This window comes from Dipodomys spectabilis, unplaced genomic scaffold (genome assembly GCF_019054845.1).
Source record: "Dipodomys spectabilis isolate Male_0828 unplaced genomic scaffold, ASM1905484v1 ptg000419l, whole genome shotgun sequence".
Taxonomy (NCBI): domain Eukaryota; kingdom Metazoa; phylum Chordata; class Mammalia; order Rodentia; family Heteromyidae; genus Dipodomys; species Dipodomys spectabilis.
Genome location: NW_024871096.1, coordinates 198,024 through 223,859, shown reverse-complemented (window position 1 = coordinate 223,859; position 25,836 = coordinate 198,024). Strand labels below are relative to the sequence as shown.

The 25,836-nt window shown below is 49.5% G+C and overlaps 1 protein-coding gene across 1 annotated transcript in view; it reads left to right on the top strand.

Moving 5' to 3' along the window:
- Wdr27 (WD repeat domain 27) overlaps positions 1-25,836 on the top strand; it is a 120,775-nt gene that overhangs the window by 3,419 nt on the left and 91,520 nt on the right. The window contains exons 2-14 of the mRNA XM_042667750.1: positions 5,370-5,420; positions 5,612-5,783; positions 9,473-9,614; positions 11,419-11,543; positions 14,637-14,750; positions 15,837-15,888; positions 18,209-18,279; positions 19,156-19,276; positions 21,613-21,730; positions 22,864-22,967; positions 23,430-23,497; positions 23,592-23,713; positions 24,178-24,260. Of these exons, the coding sequence (XP_042523684.1) occupies positions 5,619-5,783; positions 9,473-9,614; positions 11,419-11,543; positions 14,637-14,750; positions 15,837-15,888; positions 18,209-18,279; positions 19,156-19,276; positions 21,613-21,730; positions 22,864-22,967; positions 23,430-23,497; positions 23,592-23,713; positions 24,178-24,260 (1,285 nt within the window). The 5' untranslated portion in view covers positions 5,370-5,420; positions 5,612-5,618. The remainder of the gene's footprint in view (positions 1-5,369; positions 5,421-5,611; positions 5,784-9,472; positions 9,615-11,418; positions 11,544-14,636; positions 14,751-15,836; positions 15,889-18,208; positions 18,280-19,155; positions 19,277-21,612; positions 21,731-22,863; positions 22,968-23,429; positions 23,498-23,591; positions 23,714-24,177; positions 24,261-25,836) is intronic.

Below are 25,836 nucleotides of genomic sequence, written 5' to 3'. Positions count from 1 at the left end.
TCTTTTTTAAAAAATAATTTAAAGTATTTTTTTTTGTAAGGATACTGTACAGAGGGGATAGAGTTACATGAGTAAGGTAATGAGTACCCTTCCTGTCGAGGATTGTTACCCCCTCCTCTTGTTTTTCCCCTAATTTCTCTTCCCCACATCCCCAGCTACTCCCTCCCCCAGCTACTTCCCCTGAAGTTGTAAGGTTTGTTGTTCCCTTCCCCTCCCTAAATTAGAAAAAATGTATGTACAAGATGCAGGGCACCAGAATCAAATACAGTGAAAACAGGTGTTATAACGTGGAGGAAGAACATACAAAAGAAACAAAAAAAATCACACAGTACATTAAAAACAATAGCAACAAAGAAGAAACCTCTTGTGTCCATATCTTGGGTTCATTTCACTTTGTATAAGGTCTTATGGTCATATGTACGTAGCTTTTGACCTTTTCTGCTTGTCTGGTAAGATTATCCTAGACGTATACTGCTTATTGCAAATAAGGGAAACCATGGGGACTATGTTTCTTTGGGTCTGGTTTACTTCACTTAATAAATTTTTTTCCCAAGTCTTTCCATTTCCTAACAAATGTGGTGGTGTCATAGAATTCCATTGTATATATATACCACATCTTGATCCACTCACCTGAGGGGCATCTGGATTGGTCCTATATCTTAGCTATGGTGAATAACAATGCTGCGATAAACATAGCTGTGCTGCTAGCTTTAGTCTGGCCTTGTTTGTGATCATTTGGGTAAATGCCCAAAAGTGGGATTGCTGGGTCCTAGGGGAGCTCTATGTGGAGTCTTTTCAGGAACCTCCATACTACTTTCCAGAGTGGTTGAACAAGTTTACACTCCCGCCAACAATGCAGTAGGGTTTCCTTTTGGCCACGTCTCCAGCATTGAATGACCAGTGGTCTTTCAGGGCCCTGGTGCCTTTGGTCTTTCTCCTTTTTCTTTTCTTATGACACAGATGAGGGTGAAGTATTTCATATCACTGCTTTTAACAGCCCTTGATTGTTTAGAAGAAAGTCCCATCTGTAAATTCTTACCTTGGGTACCTTTTAGTGTCTGCCTCTTTTTGGGCCCTTCTTCCATGGAGGGGCCTCACCTGACCACTGTGTGAGCTGGTAGCAGCTCTCCCTCAGTGGCCACAGGTACTGTAGATGGTTCTCTTCGTCTTTCACGTGCCTGGCCTCAGTGAGCTATTGCGAGTATTTCTCCTTGGAGAAACACCGCTTGGAAGGTAATATAAGAAACCTGTTTCATAGCTTCCTGTGGGTATTGTTGAATTGTTTTGTTTTGTATTTTTTTGTGTGCCAATCCTAGGGCTTGGACTCATGACCTAGGTACTGTCCTTGAGCTTCTTTGCTCAAGGCTGGTGCGCTACCACTTGAGGCATAGCTCCAATTTGGCTTTTTCTGAGTAGTTTATTGGAGATAAGAGTCTCACGGACTTTCTTGCCCAGGCTGGCTTCAAACCAGGATCCTCAGATCTCAGCTACTGAGTAGCTGGAATTACAAGTGTGAGCCACTAGCACCCTGCTCTTGGGTGCTGTAATTCAAGAATTTTAGTAACAAAGATGTGACTTGATATTGCTTGCTTTACATTCAGTAAGCAATGAACGAGTTAAAGTTGTTGGCACTGCCATTGCCTTGTGAAAGATATTTTATAGTTGCTATTTAATTTTTTTTTATTTTCCTCTTTGCTATATTCTCTTCTAGGACTCCTGCATTATTGAGAGAGAATGGGTATGTGATGGGTACTTAAATTATGAAGTGTGCAAGTTTTATTTTCATAACAGCTTAAATGAAAACAAAACTTTATATTTTTCTGTTTGAATCTGCAAGATTTGAATCTTGTGACTTGGAGTGTTGTTAACTGGTCTCATCACTCTCTGGGATGGCCAGGTTCTGGGGGGCATGGGCCATTCTGTGTGTACGAGAGTGTGGTCTCACATGCTTCTATTGTAATAGGTAGTTACGGGTGGGGGGATGGCTATCTCTACAGTGCTCAGAGTCAGTGAAGGTCCTCAGGTCAGTCCTGAGGGACAGTGGAGGACCCCAGGTCAGCGCTGAGGGACAGTGGACCCAGGTCAGTGCTGAGGGACAGTGGGCCCCAGGTCATTGCTGAGAGACAGTGGACCCCAGGTCAGTGCTGAGGGACAGTGGACCCCAGGTCAGTGCTGAGGGACAGTGGAGGACCCCAGGTCAGCACTGAGGGACAGTGGAGGACCCCAGGTCAGCACTGAGGGACAGTGGACCCCAGGTCAGTGCTGAGGGACAGTGGAGGACCCCAGGTCAGCACTGAGGGACAGTGGAGGACCCCAGGTCAGCACTGAGGGACAGTGGACCCCAGATCAGTGCTGAGGGACAGTGGAGGACCCCAGGTCAGTGCTGAGGGACAGTGGAGGACCCTAGGTCAGCACTGAGGGACAGTGGAGGACCCCAGGTCAGCACTGAGTGACAGTGGACCCCAGGTCAGTGCTGAGGGACAGTGGAGGACCCCAGGTCAGTGCTGAGGGACAGTGGACCCCAGGTCAGTGCTGAGGGACAGTGGAGGACCCCAGGTCAGTGCTGAGGGACAGTGGAGGACCCCAGGTCAGTGCTGAGGGACAGTGGAGGGCCCCAGGTCAGTGCTGAGGGACAGTGGAGGACCCCAGGTCAGTGCTGAGGGAAAGTGGAGGACCCCAGGTCAGCACTGAGGGACAGTGGAGGACCCCAGGTCAGCACTGAGTGACAGTGGACCCCAGGTCAGTGCTGAGGGACAGTGGAGGACCCCAGGTCAGTGCTGAGGGACAGTGGAGGACCCCAGATCAGCACTGAGGGACAGTGGAGGACCCCAGGTCAGCACTGAGGGACAGTGGACCCCAGGTCAGTGCTGAGGGACAGTGGAGGACCCCAGGTCAGTGCTGAGGGACAGTGGACTCCAGGTCAGTGCTGAGGGACAGTGGACCCCATGTCAGTGCTGAGGGACAGTGGGACCCAGGTCATTGCTGAGAGACAGTGGAGGACCCCAGGTCAGCACTGAGGGACAGTGGACCCCAGGTCAGCGCTGAGGGACAGTGGACCCCAGGTCAGTGCTGAGGGACAGTGGGACCCAGGTCATTGCTGAGAGACAGTGGAGGACCCCAGGTCAGCACTGAGTGACAGTGGAGGACCCCAGGTCAGTGCTGAGGGACAGTGGACCCAGGACCCCAGGTCAGCACTGAGGGACAGTGGACCCCAGGTCAGTGCTGAGGGACAGTGGACCCCAGGTCAGTGCTGAGGGACAGTGGACCCCAGGTCAGCGCTGAGGGACAGTGGACCCAGGACCCCAGGTCAGCACTGAGGGACAGTGGACCCCAGGTCAGTGCTGAGGGACAGTGGACCCCAGGTCAGTGCTGAGGGACAGTGGACCCCAGGTCAGCACTGAGGGACAGTGGACCCCAGGTCAGCGCTGAGGGACAGTGGACCCCAGGTCAGTGCTGAGTGACAGTGGAGGACCCCAGGTCAGCGCTGAGGGACAGTGGAGGACCCCAGGTCAGTGCTGAGGGACAGTGGAGGACCCCAGGTCAGCACTGAGGGACAGTGGAGGACCCCAGGTGAGCACTGAGGGACAGTGGACCCCAGGTCAGCGCTGAGGGACAGTGGAGGACCCCAGGTCAGCACTGAGGGACAGTGGGCCCCAGGTCAGCGCTGAGGGACAGTGGAGGACCCCAGGTCAGTGCTGAGGGACAGTGGACCCCAGGTCAGTGCTGAGGGACAGTGGAGGACCCCAGGTCAGTGCTGAGTGACAGTGGAGGACCCCAGGTCAGTGCTGAGGGACAGTGGACCCCAGGTCAGTGCTGAGGGACAGTGGACCCAGGTCAGTGCTGAGGGACAGTGGAGGACCCCAGGTCAGTGCTGAGAGACAGTGGAGGACTCCAGGTCAGTGCTGAGGGACAGTGGAGGACCCCAGGTCAGCACTGAGGGACAGTGGAGGACCCCAGGTCAGCACTGAGGGACAGTGGACCCCAGGTCAGCGCTGAGGGACAGTGGAGGACCCAGGTCAGTGCTGAGGGACAGTGGACCCCAGGTCAGCACTGAGGGACAGTGGAGGGCCCCAGGTCAGCGCTGAGGGACAGTGGAGGACCCAGGTCAGTGCTGAGGGACAGTGGAGGACCCCAGATCAGTGCTGAGGGACAGTGGACCCCAGGTCAGCACTGAGGGACAGTGGACCCCAGGTCAGCACTGAGGGACAGTGGAGGGCCCCAGGTTAGCGCTGAGGGACAGTGGACCCCAGGTCAGCACTGAGGGACAGTGGAGGGCCCCAGGTCAGCGCTGAGGGACAGTGGAGGACCCAGGTCAGTGCTGAGGGACAGTGGAGGACCCCAGGTCAGTGCTGAGGGACAGTGGAGGACCCCAGGTCAGTGCTGAGGGACAGTGGACCCCAGGTCAGCGCTGAGGGACAGTGGACCCCAGGTCAGCACTGAGGGACAGTGGACTAGGTGTAAGCATCATATCCACATGTGCTCCATGTCTGTGGGACAGTAGGCCTAGGCAGGATGGCCGTGCAGTTAGTGGTAGGGAGGAGCTGAGGAGGGGATCCGGAGGGTGAGCCTGGCTGAGGGACAGTGGAGATGGGAGTCTCAGTCCACGGTGGTGACCGAGGGGGGCTAGGGTAGCATGGTGTCCCGGCCATGTAGTGGGCTTTATCTGGGTACATTCCCCCGACCTGCGAAGGGTCATTTGGGAGCTGGCAGACTGATGTGTGAGTTTTCAAGTTGCTTTCTAAATAGTTTTCTATTCAACAAATTTGGTAGTTCATGGTCTCGCGCCTGGCCTGCATGCAGGATTTGCCTCCCTTCTTCACTCCACCCCTGTCTGTGGTCAGAGGGCCCCTTTGACTGGCACTGGCCTCAAAAGGAAGCCACAGCTTGAGCCCGATCTTTTTGAATCGATGGCCTCTGTTGTACATGGTGGCCACTGTGGTGACGAGGGCTGGCCGGGCCCTTGTGCTGGGGACCCCCAAAGGCTGGGATCTCTCGCCTCACTGTCAGCAGGTCCCTTGTCTGAGCCAGTTGTATCTGCTTCCGAAATGGGCTTGGGTTGAGAGGTGCCTGCATCTGAGGTCATGTTTTTGGGGCGCTGCGTGTGACATGAGAACAAGTTCTAAACATTGTTTTGTTGATTTATGCTTTGTGAGGTACAGCCAGTCAGTCACCGGTGATAGAACCCATTGTGTATTGTGAAGTACTTCAAGAGGCTAGCTCTAGATTATCTGGATTTCAGTTGCAGTCCACCCAATTAGAAGGCAACTTTGGTAATGGTAGTTGGTTCCATAACCAACATTTTGACTGCACTTGGCTTGGGGGCCCCATTCAGTCCGTGCCTCTGAGAGTTAACTGTTCTCACTTCACAGTCCAAGACGCCCGCCCAGCAGGTCCAGCAAGGCCCACAGAGCGGGAAGCAGGTGAGGGGTGTGGGAAGGCCTGCATGTGGGTTTTTGCATGTTCACCTTCTTCTCCATTTTCTGGGAGCGGGGAGGGTGAGGGCCAGTTGTGATGTAGTGCTATGAATAAATAATACTGCTAGTAGTTATGAATAAACAGTATTTTATACTGTCACACCTGAAGACATTGTGCGTGTTCTTTGCATTTTCAGGCTGAAGATGGAATTCCCCTATCATGAGAGTGATGTAGTTGTGGAGAGATACCTGGCGGAGTTGGAGGAGTCTGTGCCCCATGTCCAGCTTGCCTGCAGCACACAGTACTGTGCCTTCCCTTGGCATGGGAGCCAGCTCTGTGTGTGGGACCCCAGGGATCCCCCGCACCAGGTACCTCGTGAGTGAAGGTCTTTCCTGTGAAGTGCAGGGCCTTTTCCTGCAGCTCTGTGTCTTATTCTGACTGGCAGCATTACTTTACTCCCTGTGGACTAGCTACGAACCATAGCAGAAAAAAAGTGTTGATAAAACTGCTGTCTTAAGTTTTTAGCTTATGAGATGTCTTATTAACAATTTCTCAGTAAGAACATGATCATAAAACGTTTTATATCAGGAAGTGGCGCTGTAGCTCAAGTGGTAGAGCGCTCGCCTTGAGCTGAAGAGCTGAGGGACAGTGCCCAGGTCCAGAGTTCAAGCCCCACAACCGACAAAAAAAAAAAAAGTTTTATATCAACCCAAGCAAGACCCCTTGATCTTTCTTACTTTGCAGTGAGGTAAATAAACTTTGCTTAGAAAACATGCATGTGTGTGCAGCCAAGGCCCAGGCCCTGCCTCCTCTCTGCTCCAGAGGCAAGGCAGTCCTGACTGATGCCTGTGTCTCTGTGTGCTCATGTTGGAACTTTGTGTGTTCTGTGTGAGCTTCTGTGCACCATGAGGTGGAGGAATCCTGTGGGATGTTCATTTTGTTTGCTAGGTCTTCTGGCAGTGTGAATTGCTGAGCGGCAGGAAGACATGCACCCCGGCGGGCACCCCGACAGGTTGCCTCTGCAGATGGTGTATGATGGTCTCACCAACGCTTTAGTGTCAGTCTGGTGACAGGGTAGTCTCCAGTTAGCGTTAGGAAGAACGGATTGTTGTTTTCTTTTTCTTTTTCTTTTTTTTTTGTCGGTTGTGGGGCTTGAACTCCTTGGGGCCTGGGCGCTGTCCCTCAGCTCTTCAGTCAAGGTGAGCGCTCTACCACTTGAGCCACAGCGCCACTTCCAGTTTTCTAGTGGTTTATTGGAGATAAGAGTCTCATGGACTTTCCTGCCCGGGCTGGCTTTGAACTGCAATCCGCAGATCTCAGTTTCCTCAGTACCTAGGATGACAGGCATGAGCCACCGGCACCCGGCTCGGATTGTTGTTTTCTGAAGTGACTTTTCTATCTTTGGTAATGATCTTTGCTTTAAGATCAACCGTGACTGCTTTTTATTCTCATTAATGCTATGTCTTTGTCTCTTTCCCTGTAGCATTTATATCTTTGTTCCTATACATTTAGCTTTTGCATGTGTGATAAACATCCTCATCGAAGATACAATAAGCAGGGCCTGGGTGTGGTGGCTCATGCTACTTGGGAAGCAGAGGTAGGAGAATGGTGGTTTGAGACAAGGCTAGAAAAAGCTAATATGGGACCTTATCTGAAAAACAAGCTAAAAAAAGCGTTAAGAACATTACAAGTGGTAGAACACTGGCCTGGCAAGCATGAGGTCCTGAGTTCAATCTCCAGGGCCACGTGCACACATGCACACACACACTCACACATGCACAAACACAAATCGAATTAAGCAACAAGAAAATGTCACAGTAGGTATATAAACTAGATTTTGATGTTTTTGTGTAAATGCATTTTTCTGTCTAGAGAAACTACCTTTCTGTCTGAAGAACATTGTTTAATGTATATTTAGAGCAGACATGATGCATTATTTAAGCTTTTATCTGTCCTAATGCTGTAATTTTGCTGTGCTTTTGAAAGATACTTTGACTTGGTAGAGGACCCTCAGTTGGTGGTTTTCTTCAATATTTTAATGTGATATTCCACTGTTTGTGTGGTATTATTATTCTTATGAATTGAATGTGTCATTTTCCCTGACGGCTTTTTATCGTTGGTTTTGAGAAGTTAGATCATGAGGTGTTTTAGTGTATTTTCTTATTTCTTGTTTTCTTTTTAGCTTTTATAGCTTTATGGTCATCAAATTCAGCCATTCTTCTCAGACCTTCTCCACCTCTGAGGACCCATGCATGTGAATATTTCAGCGCCTGAAGAGTCCCACAGTTTACTGATACTTTCTCATTTTTGTTTATGTGACTTAGCCTCACATACAGCCTTAGTTCATACAGTTCCTGTGGCTGTGTCTCCTTCACTGGCCTTTCCTTCTGCTGTGTCTGACAGTGCTCTTAATCCACTCAGTTTGGTCTCACCTGGTTTTTGTTTGAATCCTTCCTGTTGTGAGACTGTATTTTATGTCTCCAACTTCTGCTTTAGTGATTGTGTCCAATTCTTCCCCCCTGGTGGCTCAGGTGTAGGTTGGGCTCACATCCCTCTGGATGACTATGATGATTTTTTTGGTTGTGTTTTCTTTCTCTTAGTTTGTGATCACATGGTCTTGTTTCCCCCAGTACTGGGTATTTTTTGGTTGAATGCTGGACATTATAGATGAACAATGTAGAGCTAGTTTGAGACTGGAGATTTGTTTTCTTGATGTAGCCTTGGTTTGCTAAGGTGATGCCAGCAAGCCCTGTTGCCTGCTCTGGTTAGGGATGATGTTGGCTCCATTCTCAGGAGGATTCTGTTCCCGCTCAGCTCTGCATCTTGAGTTTGGTTCTTTTCAGGTTTCTAGTTATTGAAGTGTGCCTTACCCTCTTGGTGGCTTGTATTTCTAGAAGGCAGTTATTAACATCTACTCATGTGGTTTTGTAAGCATAGTCTCCTCAACATTAAAGCACTCGGCTCTCTTTCAGACGTATAGTATATAAGGCGGCGGACATCCTTGTCCTCCTCTCTGTTTCTGCTTTTATCCTTGTGACCATGCTGCCTTCTGTGTCCTCAGCCCTGTCAGGTGTCAGCTTCTCAGCAGCACTTCCTGGCCTGTGAGGAGGCTGCCCAAGTCAAAGATGTCTTCATGGGATTGCCTCCTCCGATGTCTTCTCTGTGCTCTTCACCTTTCTAATGCCTTCAAGAGGACTTGTTTGTTTATTCTAATGGAAGTTTCAAGTTGTCTTGTCTTTCTTGTCAGAAGGGTTGGTATAGATGAAGACTCCTACTGTCACCAGAGGAGAGTTCCTTGTCCTCTTGTTTGAATGATAACCTTCGTATCAAACTACCTCTTGTAACCAAGACCTGAAACGTGTTCCCTTCTCATCTGGCATTCCCCTTGATCTTTTTTTCTTCTTCTTCTACTGTCACTTTAACCTATCACGGGGGAGCTCTGTGTGCTTTTATTCTCTTCTCCTTCTCTGCTGAAAGGTCGTCAGCAGTTTGTCTTCCTGAGCAATGCCACCTGTGTCTGCTGAGCTCTCCATGTCTCCTCCGTGCTGGCATCAGGGCTGTCCCAAACTTGCCCCTGAATTCCTTTCCTTTGACCACAGCTTTCAGGTCCCTGTGTCCCTCTCCCAGAAATGATCTCTGCTTCGTTTCCTCTGTGCAGGCCACACGTTTTGAGAGTGTCCATGCCAGTTCTTGGCTCTGCCTCCCTCCAGGGTTGCTGGACCCACTGTGGCTTCCAGGGATCCCCGCTCTCCCCGCTGTTGCTGTTCTGTGTGTAATGAGGAGGCACTATGGGTGTTTAAATGAGTGGACAGTGGAAAAGGACACACACAGGCTGCACCCCACAGCCCTGTGGGGTGTGCAGTGTCACCATGCTGGCTAACTTGAGAGCACGTTTCAGTAACAGAAGCAGGGATTGTAATGAATGGATTAAAAATATGCAGTGAATGTATGAACGTTCCGTGTCTTTAATTTCTTACTTTTTTTGCTCTAATTTTAGATGTTATGTGTACCCTGTGACTTTTTTCTTGTTTTTTTTTTTTTTTGTTTTTTTTTACAGCATTTATTCCTACAAGGACACCATTATCCCATCACTGCCATAACTTTTGGAAATAAACCGGACCCACCTTTAATCTGTTCTGCATCACAGGATTATGTTATAATGTGGAACCTGGATGAATGCAGAAAGAAGATTCTTCAAGGTAAATGAAAATGCAAAAAAGAGTTTCAAAAAATATCTTACAGGTGTGACTCCTGCCTGCAGTGCATTTGGTCACAGGCAGGCTCTGAACCGCTTTTACCCGGGCTGAGAAGGCCAGCATCTGGGTGGATGCTGCCAGCAGACCCTCCAGCCTCTGCTGGCTCACAGTGTGCTGATCTACGGGCTCTGTGCTTTCTTATCTGACACAAGGTTTTACAATATCTGAAGCTATGCAGGCAGCTCTGGCTGTGGTAATGGAGCAGGACTCAATGTTGGGATTTATGACCCGGGCAATAGTGCCAACCACACCATGCACACAGATGACAGTGCACCTGCGCTGCACACACAGATGATAGTGCACCTGTGCTGCACACTGGGGCTGTGGCTCACTCCCTGCCCTTGCTGGGGGTCCTCCCAGTGCAGCTTCCTGATAACTCCCTTCTCGACTTTACCCTGATGTCTAAGGCTGTTGCCAGCTTTCAGTGCAGGCCGCCTCCCCCGCCAGCCCTCCTCCCCCAGCCTTCCCATCTCAGCTCTCCATGCTGTCCTAGCCGTGAGGTTAGAGCCAGGGGCTGTCCCCCCTCACTTCCTGTGTTCCATCCATTGCTGAGTTGTGTCTCGCCTTCACACATAGCCATTCTGTGGCATCTCTCCCTCTCCCCACAGTGTTGCCCAGGCTCAAGCTGCAAGTCTCTGATCTGGATTACTGCACAGACCGCTTGCTATCTCCTTGGTCCTGTTCTCCCCATACTGGCATTTTGTTCTCAATTCAGAAGCCAGAGGGCCCATTAAACATCAATCCACTGTGTCATGCCTCTGTGGAAAGCCCCCCACCCCACCCCACCCCCACGCCCCACCTCGGGATCACACATGCAGTCTCCAGCTTCAGCCGGGCTGGGTGGGGGGCGCGGGGAGGGGGGTGCAGCCGCTCTCTGATGGGCTCCTAATCACTGTCAGCATCATCCCTTCAGGTCTTAGCCCAGATATCCCCTCTGCCCTTCACTTCTTGGTGTCCTCCTACAATGCCCCTACCCAGTGTACTCAGCTCCTTTCAGTGGTTTGTTTACCACGGCTGGTGGAACCTTTCCTTTGCCTCGTCCATACCCATTTTCACAGAGGCAGAAGCCCGTGTACTTGGTGGTCATGTCCTCATCTGCTGCCCCATCCTCAGCTCCTAGAAAGGGGCTAGCCGTTATTGAGTGAGTCTGTGGGAGGGGCCCGGCCTCTCTCCCCAGCAGTACCCCTGTGGCACACAGTCTACAGACTGACAGCATGTTCGTGCCACACTAGTACTCCACGAGACACACAAGTTGGTGTCCACAGGTTCTCGTGTTGCACAGTGGCAGCTTCCGTCTGGCCTGGGCCAGGTGGCAGGAGCTGTGCTTTCCGAGTCTTCTGGTGGGGCTCTGCCCTACATGCTTGTCTTCCTCCCCTTAGGCTGGCTGGCCTGCCCTTGTGATTTTGTTGTTACGGCGTCCTCTGCCACTCTACACTGGCCAAAGTCAGTGTCACGGCTGATCTTTAGTAGGGTGGACATGGTGGAAGAACTCGGGGTTCTGTGCTCAGTTTGTACTCATGGTGACTGTGTCCTGCTTGCTGGCTGGGCCACCTCCCATGGGCTTGTCCTGCGCTTCTGATGCTTCAGAAGAATGTTCTAGAGGCTGTCAAAGAACGGTGCCCTATTCCAGCACATTGCCACTCTTTGGACAGTTGTAGAGCAGAGAATTGTGTCCTGGCCCATTTCTCCTCCTGTAAGTCACGTGGGCATGGTGGATGGACTGACACTAACTTTAAACTTGCCCTAGGGCTGACTCCTCAAGGGGCTGTTGTTGGCACCCTTCTGGGAAGAGTACTGTGTGTGAGGTTTGGCCCTGGTGACCGCTCTGTTGCAGTGTGTGCTGGAAGCAAAGTCTTCATGCTGGACGTGGAGGTAAGATCACCGTGTGTGAGAGCCGTGGAGCCATGCTGGTGGGGCAGCTGGTGCTGAGCTCCACCTGCCTTTGTTTCTGCTTGTGTTCTAAGTGACAGTTTTAATTTGGTATATTTTTATGAAGATCCTGGGGAAACAACAAATGAAAACATTTGGTTATTGGAAAGCCACGGAACTCAGAACTGTTTATAGAAATCATAAGAATGTTACATGAAGCCTGGGTCAAAGATGTCTTTAGCAAACGTGTGTAGTAGAGCTGTTATTTCTCAAGCTGTCTACTTTTGGGCCCTTCAGAGCTATGCTCAGCCTGTCTCCTTGTGGGTTCTGCCTTCCACCAGAAGTCAGCCTTCTCACTGATTTCATAGCTAGAACAGTCAATGTAAAAATGAAGTGGTTTTAGGTTGTGGACTTCCAACATAGTGGTTGTTGGGACCGGGTGCTTGAGCCATGTCACAGTTGGGGAGGGGATGGCAAGTCTCTGAAGCTCTTTGAGAGTTCCCTGGAAATGATCCCTAGCTGCCACCCCCGTCATCTCCCAGCCTCCCATTTGTTAAGTGAGTGCAGTTATCAAGGAGGCTTTCCTACTGCAGCTTGTTGAACACGTTAAAAAATTATGTTCAGACAGATGAAATAGTGATTATCATGTGTGTTAGGCATTTGGGGATTCAAATAGAATATATTTCTGTCTTCAGACAACTTTTAAGCTAACTGAAAATGAGCTTGTGACAAAAGCTTGTGGTACACACAAAAGATTGTGATGCGCACATCCATTCGACCATCTGTTAACTGACCTGCCCATCATTCATTCACCCATCTATCTACTCATCCACCCATCCATCCACCTGCATATCCATTCCTCCCTCCTTCTGCTATCCACCTTTCCATCCATCCATCCATCTATCTATCCATCCCTCTATCTCTCCACACACCTACATATACATCTACCCATCCAGCTATCCATCCACCATCCACCCACCCATAGATCCATCCATCCATCTGTCTGTCCATCCATCCACCTACCCATTTACCAACCATCTGCCTACCCAGTCATCCCTCCCTCCATCTGTCCATTCATCTACCCATATACCCACCCATACATCTATCTACCTATCCACCCATCGATTCACCCATCCATCTACATCTATCTACCCACCTATCTACACATCTACCTACCCACCCATCCATCCACCCATCTACCCACTATTTATCTGTCTACCCGCCCTCCATTCACATCCATCTCTCCCTTCCTTTATCCACTCATTCATCCACCAACCGTCCACCCATACTTCCCTCCCTCCATCCACCATCCATCTGTCCCTTCCTCCATCAATGCACCTATACATTCATTCGTCATTCACTCATCCATCCATTTACCCACCCAGATATCCACCTACCCACCCATCCATCTGTCCATTCACCCATTCATCCACTGTCTATCCACCCACCCATCTACCATCTATCTCTCCTTCCCTCCATCTACTCATTCATCCACCAACCATCCACTCATCCTTTCTCCCTCTAGCTACCATCCCTTTACTTCTCCGTCACTCCATAGATTTCTCCCTCCCTTCCTCTATCTACCATCCATCTGTCAACCCATCATTCACATATCCACCCATCTATCCACCCACCCACCTATCCATCCCTCTACCCATCCATCCACTATCATTTCCACCCTCCATCCACCATTTGTCTGTCTCTCCCTCCCTTCATCCATTCATTGATCTACCAACCATCCATCCACCCAACCATCCCTCCCTCCATCTACCATCCATCCATCTGTCCCATCTGTCCATCTATCTCTCACCCATCCTTCCATCTACCTATCTATCTGCCATCCATCTCCGTCTTCCTCCCTCCATCCCCTCATTCATCCACCAACCATCTATCCACCATCCTTCCCTCCATCTACCATCCATCCATCCATCCCTCCTTGCATCTACCATCCCTCCATTCCTCCCTCCATCTACCATCCATCCATCCACCCATCCATTTGTCCATCCATCTACCACCCACCCATCTATCTATCCATGCATCTACCCACCCACCCACCCATCCATCCACCATCCACCTCTCTCCTCCTTCCATCCCCCATCCATCCACCAAACATCCATCCACCCACCCATCCATCCATCCTTCCACCTACCCATTCATTCATCATCCACTCATCCATCCATCCATCCATCTATCCATCTACCCACCCATCTATCCACCTACCCATCCATCAGTCCATCCACCCATTCATCCATCTGGCCCAGCTTCCCCAGTGTGTTGTCAGTGTGCTTCCTATCTGGGTTAAGTTGTATGAGATCAAGGTGAGGTCTCCCATAACTGCCAGAGTCCCCAGCCATGCAAAGTGGGATGTCTCTGGCTGTCAAGAGCTCTGGTGCTCTCACTGACATTTCTCAGACAACATCATGGAATATGAGCTCATGCCACTGGCTTCTAGGACACTGTTTTGGGCTAGGGGAAGTTTAGAATTTGAGGAGAGGATCATTCACTCAGCTCAATCAGAGTGCTGCTAGATATGCTATCTTACTGTGCTCTAGTAACTCCCTAGAGAGAGTAGCTGCTGAGGGAGATGAGAGATGTAGGATAGATGCTTTCTAAAAGGTAGAGGGTAGAAGAGGGACAGAAAAGCCCGAGAGATAAGGCGATAAAGAGAAATACAGAGAGAGACAGGCAGACAGGGAGCCTGAGACAGAGACAGGTGGATACTGAAGAAAAACGAAAACTGAGACTCAGAGACAGAGAGACAGTGATAGAGAAACAGATGGGAGAGACATTGGAGAAGAAAAGGCTGAGCACTGCTTCTCAGGACTGGGTTCTGGATGGTAGAGAACAGGTTTCTGGGAAGGTGGGAAACATGGATGTGTCAGGGTTACATTTAGGTCAGATCAGCTTTGGCTAGTTTTCATCTTTTTTAGTTGCCTGAGTATTTCTCAACGCACAGCACGGGCATCAGAAGTTAATTTCTAAGAGGGGACAGGTAAAGTGAAGTCTGTCTTAACAGAAACTCTTTCTGATGCACTTATGACTTTCTGATGGTGGCCAATCCCACAGTGTCCCAGAGTCACTTGTAAATCCTTGCAGACGCAGTCTGTGCGGGTGGTACTGCAGGGCCACGGTGGCCCAGTGACAGCAGTGGCGTTCTGTCCCTGGCAAGCAGAAGTGCTCATCTCAGTGTCTGAAGACAGGAGCTTTAAGGTAGGCTGGATGTCAAGCAGCTCTAGTTATGAGCACATTTGTAATGTTGTGGTTGGTCACTGTTACACATGCAGTTTTATTTCTACCACACAATGCAAGAAGGCTATCTTCACCCATTTCTGTGTGTAAGTGGCATCTTGATGTTCTGACTGGGCTTGGGGTTCAATGTCCACAGCACAGTTCTTGGGCATCTGGGATTGCTACACAGGCTTAAGGATACAGGGCCCTCCTCCAATCCAGGACCTTGAAGCGAGGCATCGGTTTAGTTACTCTGTTGTCCCCCAGTAACCAAGAGCAGAAGAGCCAGTGTCCATGAGAGGAGGGCTCCACAGTACCTGCGCTTTTGCAGAGATACAGTAAAATGCTAGCTCACTTTCAGTGAGCCCCTGGTGAGCTTGCTCTCACATTGCCATTTTGCTGATGAAGGGAGGACGTTACACATTGTCCTGAAAGAAAAGTTGAGGGTAGTGACTCTATATGAGCAGACTGAGACTGTAGAAATGCCTGTCCCGTGAAAACTGGCTGTACACAACAGCTGTTGCTTTTCCTGAGTCTGGGCTGCGCTGCTTGCCAGCGTTGTTGGACAAGCTCCGTTGTGTTTACATTTGTGTATGTCTCATGGACACAATGATTCCTTTTGCATGACTGGTGGCTGTTTTGGAAGTCTGTGCCGACCATATAGGACATGGTGTGTACGTGGTAAGCACGTGTGCACACCCCAGCCGGATGCAGCTCTGTGGTTGAGCACTCTCCACAGCAGGCGCAGGGCCTGCAGCAGACACCATCACCTTTCACTTCGCCCTCCTTGGGTGTTGATAAACCCGTGCAGGACTTGTTCCACCCTTCTGGTGTGTGGCTTCAGTTTGCTCAAATCGGAAGGTGGTCACTCTGAAAGGGTTGAGATTTCTTTTTCTTCATGATTCTGACATCCTGTATCATGTTTCCAAAGTTTTATTTATGATCATCTTTATTATGTTTGATAATTGTTCACCTAGATTAACGTGTCATTGGAAAGAATATAGTTCACACTTTGGCAATAATGGCAACACGTTTACCTCTTCTAATGCAATGTCTGTCTATCCGAAGGTCTGGGACCATTGTATGGGATCATTAATATACAGTTCATCCATTTTAACAGGTAAATTAAAAATTGGCTACATTTTCACTAAATAGGCGATGTAACCAGATTCTCACATAATCTGTTATCTCTCAGAGATACAGTGGTCCAAATCTGTCAGTCTTACCTTTAAACAACCATGTGATGATGTATTTCACTTCAGTGTCTTTGAAGTTTTTAGTTTAAAATCAGCATTAGTTAGAAGTCTGAGCCTCTGTTTCAGGAAACTGGACAAAGCATGTTTGCTCTTAGGTAAGATACTGGCTGCAGGCAGCCATCAGCCCCCTGTTCCTGTGTGGACACAAGGCCTGGAGATGGAAGCATTTATAGGCCCTGAGTCCCTCACGGTCCAGTGTGTGGGGACTTAGGGGATGGGTTAGACCTCATGATCTATGTGCTTTCTTCAGACTATCTTTCTGGTGATAAGTGAAATGAACACCAGGTTACAAAGATGTATGCCTGATGCATTAGAAGTCTCCGTGTGGCTGTCCCAGGAGCCTGGGACATGGTGTGTATAGTCTGGGCAGGGGTCACCTGCAGGTTCCATATCCCCTAGAACTCATCCCCTAGCGTCACCTCCTATGTTGGATGTGTTCTTCACATGTGCCATGTTTTCATGGGAAGACGAATAAATATAAGCATGATGTGGTTCTTTTCTTTTCATGCAAGTGCCATTTAAAGATCATACAGATGCCATGATGACCTGGTGGAATTACTTTTCTCCAATTTACCCATGATCTAGCGATCTCCCTGGGGTCAGTTTACCCAAGATCCAGTGATCTTCCTGGGGTCAGTTTACGTAAGATCCAGTGATCTCCCTGGGGTCAGTTTACCTAAGGTCCAGTGATCTCCCTGGGATCAGTTTACTTAAACTCCAGTGATCTCCCTGGGGTCAGTTTACTAAGGTCCAGTGATCTCCCTGGGGTCAGTTTACCTAAGGTCCAGTGATCTCCCTGGGGTCAGTTTACCTAAGGTCCAGTGATCTCCCTGGGGTCAGTTTACCTAAGGTCCAGTGATCTCCCTGGGGTCAGTTTACCTAAACTCCAGTGATATCCCTGGGATCAGTTTACCTAAACTCCAGCGATCTCCCTGGGGTCAGTTTACTAAGGTCCAGTGATCTTCCTGGGGTCAGTTTACCTAAGGTCCAGTGATCTCCCTGGGGTCAGTTTACCTAAGGTCCAGTGATCTCCCTGGGGTCAGTTTACCTAAGGTCCAGTGATCTCCCTAGGGTCAGTTTACCTAAGATCCAGTGATCTCCCTGGGATCAGTTTACCTAAACTCCAGTGATCTCCCTGGGGTCAGTTTACTAAGGTCCAGTGATCTCCCTAGGGTCAGTTTACCTAAGGTCCAGTGATCTCCCTAGGGTCAGTTTACCTAAGATCCAGTGATCTCCCTGGGATCAGTTTACTAAACTCCAGTGATCTCCCTGGGGTCAGTTTACTAAGGTCCAGTGATCTCCCTGGGGTCAGTTTACCTAAACTCCAGCGATCTCCCTGGGGTCAGTTTACCTAAACTCCAGCGATCTCCCTGGGGTCAGTTTACTAAGGTCCAGTGATCTCCCTGGGGTCAGTTTACCTAAGGTCCAGTGATCTCCCTGAGGTCAATTTACCTATGATCTAGCCATTTCCCTGAGGTCAGATTACCCAAGATCCATTGATCTCCCTGAGGTCAGATTACTCAAAATCCAGTGATTTCCCTGAGATCAGTTTACCCAAGATCCAGTGATCTCCCTGGGGTCAGTTTACCCATGGGCAACTCAGAATTGTTCACCACTCTTAGGGTAAAGCACATTTTCTGAAGTTAATTATGCAAAATTATTTGGCTGTCATGAAAACAATGATAAACTTGATCTTTGAAATCATTAGTAGCTTAGTTACAGTCTACAGTGTTAATCTTCATTTATCTAATTCTCCTAAATTCTTGACAGTTTAGACTCTTTTAACTGAATGGCATTTCATGCAGTACTTTGTCAAATTAAACAAGACATCTACTTACTTGCTGTTCTCATCATAAGCCCATGATTTCCTTCTCCCCCTATGCAGTTCTCCCTGCGCGGAGCTCCTCTGGGAGCCAGCAGTCACCAGGAGACCTGCTCTGGCTCACAGGTTTTCTGTAAGCTGGTGAGGTTTGACTTACCAGGTCTGCCTGTGGCCAGTGGAGTGAAAGCCACCCATTCTTTATTCTTGGGACAATTTCCCTTTCTTCCTGCTCACTGACAGAGTTTTCAAAATTTGTCTTCACATACACTTTTACATACTGGTGGGAAACACTGAGCTTATCATCAGAAAGCCTGGTGGTAGGAGTGTCCACGAATGTGACTGTCCTCTGCTCACCTCTACAGCGTACCCCCTCCTAAGTCTTCTCATCCATGGGGAAAGCAGGCAGCTTGTCACCGGGTGTGCTGATGGCCAGGTGAGAACATGACATGGGAGGCCTCCATTTTCTGGTTCCTTGGAGCAAGGCTGAGGAAGCTTGGTCACACTGTGCACTCTGTCACCCTGGCAGGGACGCGGTGGTTGGGCCCCCAGGGTGCAGAGCACCTGGTGGTGTGCATGTTCTAGAAGCACCATGTGGACTCCAGAATGTTTCAAAGTTGAGAACCACCTGTTTAGCCATCAGCATCTGCTTTATATGTTTTTGAAGACTGGAAGTATTTTATCTGTACTTTTTTTTCTGGTACTTTAAACTCAGGACTTGGCACGGTCCCTGAGCTTTTTTGCTCAAGGCTAGCACTCTACTGCTTGAGCTACAGCTCCACTTCTCTACTTCTGTTATTTTGTCTCACAGGCTTTCCTGCTGGGTCTGACTTAGAACTATGAGCCTCAGCCTCGGCCTCATGAGTCATGAACCATCACCAGTGCCACACCTGTTTCTGTTTTTAATGTGAATAATTAAAAAGTGTGAACAATATTTATTTCACAAAGCATGGATAAAACTTGGTATAAATATGACAAAGGTACAGTAAGGACCTAAGATAACTTATATGCTTTTTGACAAGGGTGGTTACTACTGTCCTGTGTCTTACCTCTGGAAAGAAGTCAGAGATGTTTATGGCTGAGCCTGTGCCAAGGGCTGTGGGACATGTATAGGGGACCTCATTCCAGGTGTGTCTTGAGGAGCTTGTGTGATAGGGCTGTCCTTGGATCTGCTGGCCCTTCTGAGCAGGGGCCCTGAGTCGGTGGGGGTGCCCCAGCCCAGTGTTCTCTCGGGAATTTTACTGCTTGTAGTAAGTATGTAAGTATCATGTACTGAAGGAGATTCACATCTTCATGTGCTTTGTTTTTGTAGCTTCAGATCTTCAGTTTGATTGAAGGATACCATTATCGCCGTGTGGCATGTGTACACTTAAAGAAGAAAAGTGAGACCTTCTCCACCAGAAGGGGAAAGCCTGGACCACACAAACTGCCAGGTGAGCTGCTGCGTCTCATGGGGCTTCCAGCTGAAATGCAGCACTCACAATCAGATCCTCACAGCCTCTGTTAGGTTGGCTGGGGAGGAAGTACAATACGAGATTCCTTGATTAGAAAAGGTCCAGGGTCTGGACTTGACACCACGTGGCCTATGTGTGCTGATAACCAGAGTGCAGACTAGACCAGGGTCCTGACCTCAGACACCACGAGTCCTGTGTGTGCTGTGAACCAGGGTGCAGGCTAGACCAGAGTCCTGACTTGATGCCATGAGTCCTGTGTGTGCTGATAACCAGAGTGCAGGCTAGACCAGGATCCTGACCTCAGACACCACGAGTCCTGTGTGTGCTGATAACCAGAGTGCAGACTAGACCAGAGTCCTGACCTCAGACACCACGAGTACTGTGTGTGCTGTGAACCAGGGTGCAGGCTAGACCAGGGTCCTGACCTCAGACACCACGAGTCCTGCGTGTGCTGTGAACCATGGTGCAGGCTAGACCAGAGTCCTGACCTCAGACACCACGAGTCCTGTGTGTGCTGTGAACCAGGGTGCAGACTAGACCAGAATCCTGACCTCAGACACCACGAGTCCTGTGTGTGCTGATAACCAGAGTGCAGACTAGACCAGAATCCTGACCTCAGACACCACGAGTCCTGTGTGTGCTGTGAACCAGAGTGCAGACTAGACCAGGGTCCTGACCTCAGACACCACGAGTCCTGTGTGTGCTGTGAACCAGAGTGCAGGCTAGACCAGGGTCCTGACCTCAGACACCACGAGTCCCGTGTGTGCTGTGAACCAGAGTGCAGGCTAGACTAGGATCCTGACCTCAGACACCACGAGTCCTGTGTGTGCTGATAACCAGAGTGCAGACTAGACCAGAATCCTGACCTCAGACACCACGAGTCCTGTGTGTGCTGTGAACCAGAGTGCAGACTAGACCAGGGTCCTGACCTCAGACACCACGAGTCCCGTGTGTGCTGTGAACCAGAGTGCAGGCTAGACCAGGATCCTGACCTCAGACACCACGAGTCCTGTGTGTGCTGTGAACCAGGGTGCAGGCTTGACCGGAGTCCTGACTTGATGCCATGAGTCCTGTGTGTGCTGTGAACCAGCGTGCAGGCTAGACCAGGATCCTGACCTCAGACACCACGAGTCCTGTGTGTGCTGTGAACCAGGGTGCAGGCTAGACCAGGGTCCTGACCTCAGACCACGAGTCCTGTGTGTGCTGTGAACCAGAGTGCAGGCTAGACCAGGGTCCTGACCTCAGACACCACGAGTCCTGTGTGTGCTGTGAACCAGGGTGCAGGCTTGACCAGGGTCCTGACCTCAGACACCACGAGTCCTGTGTGTGCTGTGAACCATGGTGCAGGCTTGACCAGGGTCATGACCTCAGACACCACAAGTCCCATGTATGCTGTGAACCATGGTGCAGGCTAGCCCATCGGGCTCCTGACCTCAGACACCACGACACCACGAGTCCTGTGTGTGCTGTGAACCAGGGTGCAGGCTAGACCAGGGTCCTGACCTCAGACCACGAGTCCTGTGTGTGCTGTGAACCAGAGTGCAGGCTAGACCATCGGGCTCCTGACCTCAGACACCACGAGTCCTGTGTGTGCTGTGAACCAGGGTACAGGCTAGCCCATCGGGCTCCTGACCTCAGACACCATGAGTCCCGTGTGTGCTGTGAACCAGGGTGCAGGCTTGCCCATCGGGCTCCTGACTTCAGGTGGCAGGAGGTCCGTGGTGTGCTGCCGTGTGGAGGGATGTTGAGGGGAACCTAGGACACCCCTGGGTGGGGGCCTGCAGCTTTTGAGGGCCTGGGTCCCCTGAGGCTGGGCGTATCCCACCTGGGAGAGGGAGCCTCCACTCCAAGTCTTGACACTTGTTCTCCAGGGGGATTGACTCTGTCTCTGGCTCATGTGTTAATGTTCATGTTACTTTGCTCCCTACACATTTGTCTTATTCTTCATGTATTCTTTTCATTTTAGCTTTAAATAAGTTTTATAGTAGCTTAGACATTACTGACCTATGCTATATTCTTACTTTTCCCTAAGGCCTTAAGCCTTGGTTTTCAATATTTCTCTCATAAATATACATTTCTACTTTAGGAACTATGGAGATAATGACTTCACATTGAAAGTCTTTTCCCCCACTCGCTTTCTTGGCTCAATCTGTTAAAATTCTATCCTCCATGAACTTCAGAATCTACAGTGTAACTTTTTACATTTACCGTATTTTCAAGGGGTTTTGTTTTTGACTTGTGGGTTAGACTTGCTGTAGCATCCCACTGAACCAGTTCTCTGCTTTAAACTTGAACAATGCCTCTCTGATCCCTAGGAGGGGGCTGGCAGCTGCGTGGGAAGGAGGCGGACACAGAAGAGGCTGAAGCAGCACTGCCAGTCCTCACTCTTTCTCACTGCGCACTTCCGCACGCCCTGGCAGCAGAGCCTGGCACGTACGTGTGATTGAAACCTGCAGCTTAGGGTGGCAAAAATACCAGCTTCTCTGGTCCCTACTTTACTGACTATAAGTGATTACTTAGATTCATGTATTTAAAGCCTGAGATTTGGTAAATTCGGATGATTTTAGTTGTGTCACCAGGAATTTGATTATTTTAATTTTGCCCACCCAAATCTAGACAGATGTTTGCCTTTGTAGTAGGACTTTGATTTAGAAAGAAAGTAGGCAATCATAACTTACTCTAAACTCCCTCTTTTCCCCACATGTACCATGTATTTTAAATGAACCCTAAATGAGTTGTTCTTATTTCTGTGTAAACCCTGGGGAACCCAAGGGGGTCTTGTGTGTGGTTAGAGTGTTCAGTTCTATTCATGAGCTCTGGCAGCGGGAGAGATGCGCTTTGAGAGGGAATAAAAGCCCCAGGGCAGTTTGCTCCAGGCTGTCGTGGCCCTGGAGGCCACATTCCTCCAGCTGCTGCAGGAAGGCACTAGCCGTGCTGCGGGCTGCCCAGTGGACACGCAGTGATCCCTCTGGCGCCCAGTGCTGGGCCTCGCCATCACATCTAAGACTTCAGCCCGGGTGTTGCAGAGATGGGGTGCAGCCGAGGGAGGTGGGGCAGATGGGAGCACTGGAGCATCAGGTCTCAGCTGGGAGCATCTGTAAGCCTGTAGGCTTGCATGAGGTCTGTTGATTGTCTATCGATGACCCACAGATCTGTGCTGCATACTGGTGTGCTGTACCTCAGGACCCAGGGAGGCTACTGTCTGTGCTGGTTACCTCCTTTACCAGGTGCCTGCAGAACTTTTAGAGCAGGGCTGTGGTGGCCTTGAGCTGCATGCCAGGCCCCTGGCCTGGGCAGTGAGCCCAACTTCTGTAACCTTGGAAGAAAACACGGGGGCCAGAGCCAGGCGGGGTTGGGCTGTGAGACTCTGTCTCCAGGTGGCAAGCATTGGGTGCCGGGAAGCCAGCCCAGGTCTCCCAGCTCGCTGCCTGGTTGGAATGGGTGTCGGCCTGGGTTATCCACAGTGAGGCGTACGCATGGGCGCGTGGGGGGCTGGTGGGCAGTGAGGACCTGTGCATTCACCCCGGGGAAGAGAGGAGGAATTGATGCCTCCTCTTTGTTTTCAGATGCATCTCTGGTAGTGCTGAGTGTGTGTGGATCGGAAGCCCGGTTGGCTTATTTGTGTTTAACTTGGCAAACTTGGAATTAGAGGCTGACTTACGCTTCAAGGGTAAATATATTCACCAAGTATCATCTCCTGTACCGAGGGTTTTCTTAAACAGTAAGCTGGGCTAGTAAAGGTTTAAGGATAGAAAATATCACAATTTGAATTTGTGGGTAAATTTAATCAGTAGCTAGCTATTTACTCAGGACATCAGGAGCTGTTGTGTAGGTGAATTCAAAGGCCACAGCTTCAAGACTGCTCTTCCCCGCTTCTCTGGGTATGGGTTCCGGCTGCCAAGGCTCCGGCCTACCGCCCGCTGCCCACTGCTCCTTCATGCAGTGCTCTGCAGATGTTTGGTGTCCTACCCTGCTGGCTGTGTGACAGGAAGACCGGTCTCCTTCCTCGTCACATCCCCTGCTGCTCCCTCCGTGCTGATGTGTGCTAGGCACTCATAACAGGGCCACACTAGCACGTTTTTCTCCCCTGTATTCGCTCTTCAAACTTCGTTTATCTTTGTTCAAAATTAAGATTTTCGGGGCCTGAGCATCCGGGTTGCCGGGTCCTGTGCGGTGGTGAGCGACGGAGTCGGTGACAAGGTCAGCCATGGTGGAGTGGGCAGGGCCCATCTCGGGGGACTTGAGGCCGACACTCATCCACAGCTCGCTAAGGGTGTTGTGACTGTCCCCACAGGCATTTTGTGTACTCACGTCCATGTTTGGGAGTCAGGGTGCGGTGTTGGAAATCAGCCTGTCCATGCTGCTGCACTCACAGCAGTGTCTCTGGGAGGGGCCAGTGCTGTCCGTGCTGCCCAGGTCAGTCAGAAGTGTGAGCGTGTGTGTGTGTGTGTGTGTGTGTGTGTGTGTGTGTGTGTGTGTGTGTGTGAGAGAGAGAGAGAGAGAGAGAGAGAGCCAGCAGTGTTCTGAGTCCCTTTCCATGAGAAGAAATAAAGGTTGAATCCAGGATCCAGGAAATGCAACTATGCTGATCCTATGTGGAAGAAATGATAGTTTTTACATTACTTTTGTCTCATTTAAAACACACGGATTGTAGTTTAATACAAAATGCTGCTTTATTTCAGAATAAAACATGAATCACAAACAGTACTTTCCTTAAAACATATTAATATTTTTCTTATATGGATAAATGCTTTTTATTTCCAAATATTATATACCCATATTTGCATGAATTTGCATTTACAGATGCCCTAAAAATGCACATCTCATTGAAACAATTCTGTCACTGTTTACCTTCATCCCATGGTCTGTTTCTCCTTTAGCTCCTGTGTCCTACCCACTTCTCCACTGCATTTTGGAATTTCTAAGGAAAAAAGTCTCAAGGCTGCTAATCAAAAACGACCTGGTCAGTATCAGCCCTCCCGGAACACAGGTGCACACAGGTACCTCTGTCAGCAGATGCCTCTGCCCCTCTATAATGTTTATTGCATCTGGTCTGTGGTAGGGATATGCAAGGTGCTGATAAGACAGGCATGCTTGGGGCTGGGAAGGTGGCTCAGTGGTAGAGTGCTTGCCTTGCATGCCTGAGGCCCTGGGTTCGAGTCCTCAGCACCACATAAACAGAAGAAGCAGGAAGTGGCGCTGTGGCTCAAGTGGTAGAGTGCTAGCCTTGAGCTGAAGAGCTGAGGGACAGCGCCCAGGCCCAGAGTTCAGGCCCCACGACCGGACCCCAAAAAAAAAAAAAAAAGACATGCTTGCTTAGGGTACTTTTTTCCTAATGACCCTGCAGCTGTTTACAGGGTGGGCCTTCAATATTACACACTCAAAAGCATGTTTTGGGTAGTATGTTGTACACATCCACAAACAGTCCACATAATACTTCTTTTTTTTTTCCAGAGAAATATCCCTTGTTTTAAGGTGGTGGACTATATCATGTCCCAGTTACTTTGCATGGTGAACCATTTATACTTATTTTTACTTTAATGAACCATCTTAATCAGTCTTATTAAGCTTAACCTGACCCAGTTGAAAAGACAAAGGTTCTCAGCTCATTGTTATATTCTGCTTATAGACATCGCACCTGAGTACCCCTCTCTGTCAATAAAGGTACCCTTGTTACTTGCTAGGCAGCCTGCTACCTCCCCCTGCCCCCCACTCCTCAGGCCTGGGCTGGCCAGTTGGAGCTCTGTTCTGTGGAGCAGGAAGTTGCACCTCTTGATCTGTATCTCTTCTGGGGAGGGCAGAGTCTCACTGGTGCCAGGCTGGGGTACTGTAAAAAGTCAGAGATGTGACTTTACTCTGCTCATGAGCTCACAGAACCTGTAGGAACATGACAGAGTGGTCAGCCTTGAACAGCACCAGAAATACAACTGTGATCCTTTGTGAAAAAAGAAATAGTTTTAGAGTCACACAATGTTATTCACTTGTCCATTTTCTAAAGTTGTTTTATTGTAGAGAATGTTCATCTGAAACACCAAGAGTTAATTCACAAAAAATAAGTCTTGTTGGAAAAATTGTTTGATGTTTGTACATGTTTGTGGTAAATTAAACAAGTGGCAGTGCTATGGGAAACACACACAGTAAAAGTTGGATGGGAAGTGCTGTTTCCATTAGAGTGCCCTCCTTAGGCTATTAGTAGCTTATCCTTCTTACTCTGCACATTAAACAACTGTGAACAGTGAGGCTTGTTCATAGAGAGGCTATGAAATTAACATTGATGTTCATGGAGGAAATATGTGTGGTCATGTCCCTGTTCACGGACAGACTGTGTGGTGGATATCTCTGTTCAGAGAGAGACTTTGTGGTCCCCATTGCTCTTCACAGAGACACCGAGTGTGGTGGACGTCCCTGTTTACAGAGTGTCCTCAGTCTCCTGTTCATGGAGACACCGTGTGTGGTAGATGCCCCTGTTGTTCACAGAGTGACTGTCCTCAGTCTCTTATTCATGGAGACAGCGCGTGTGGTGGACAGCCATGTTCACA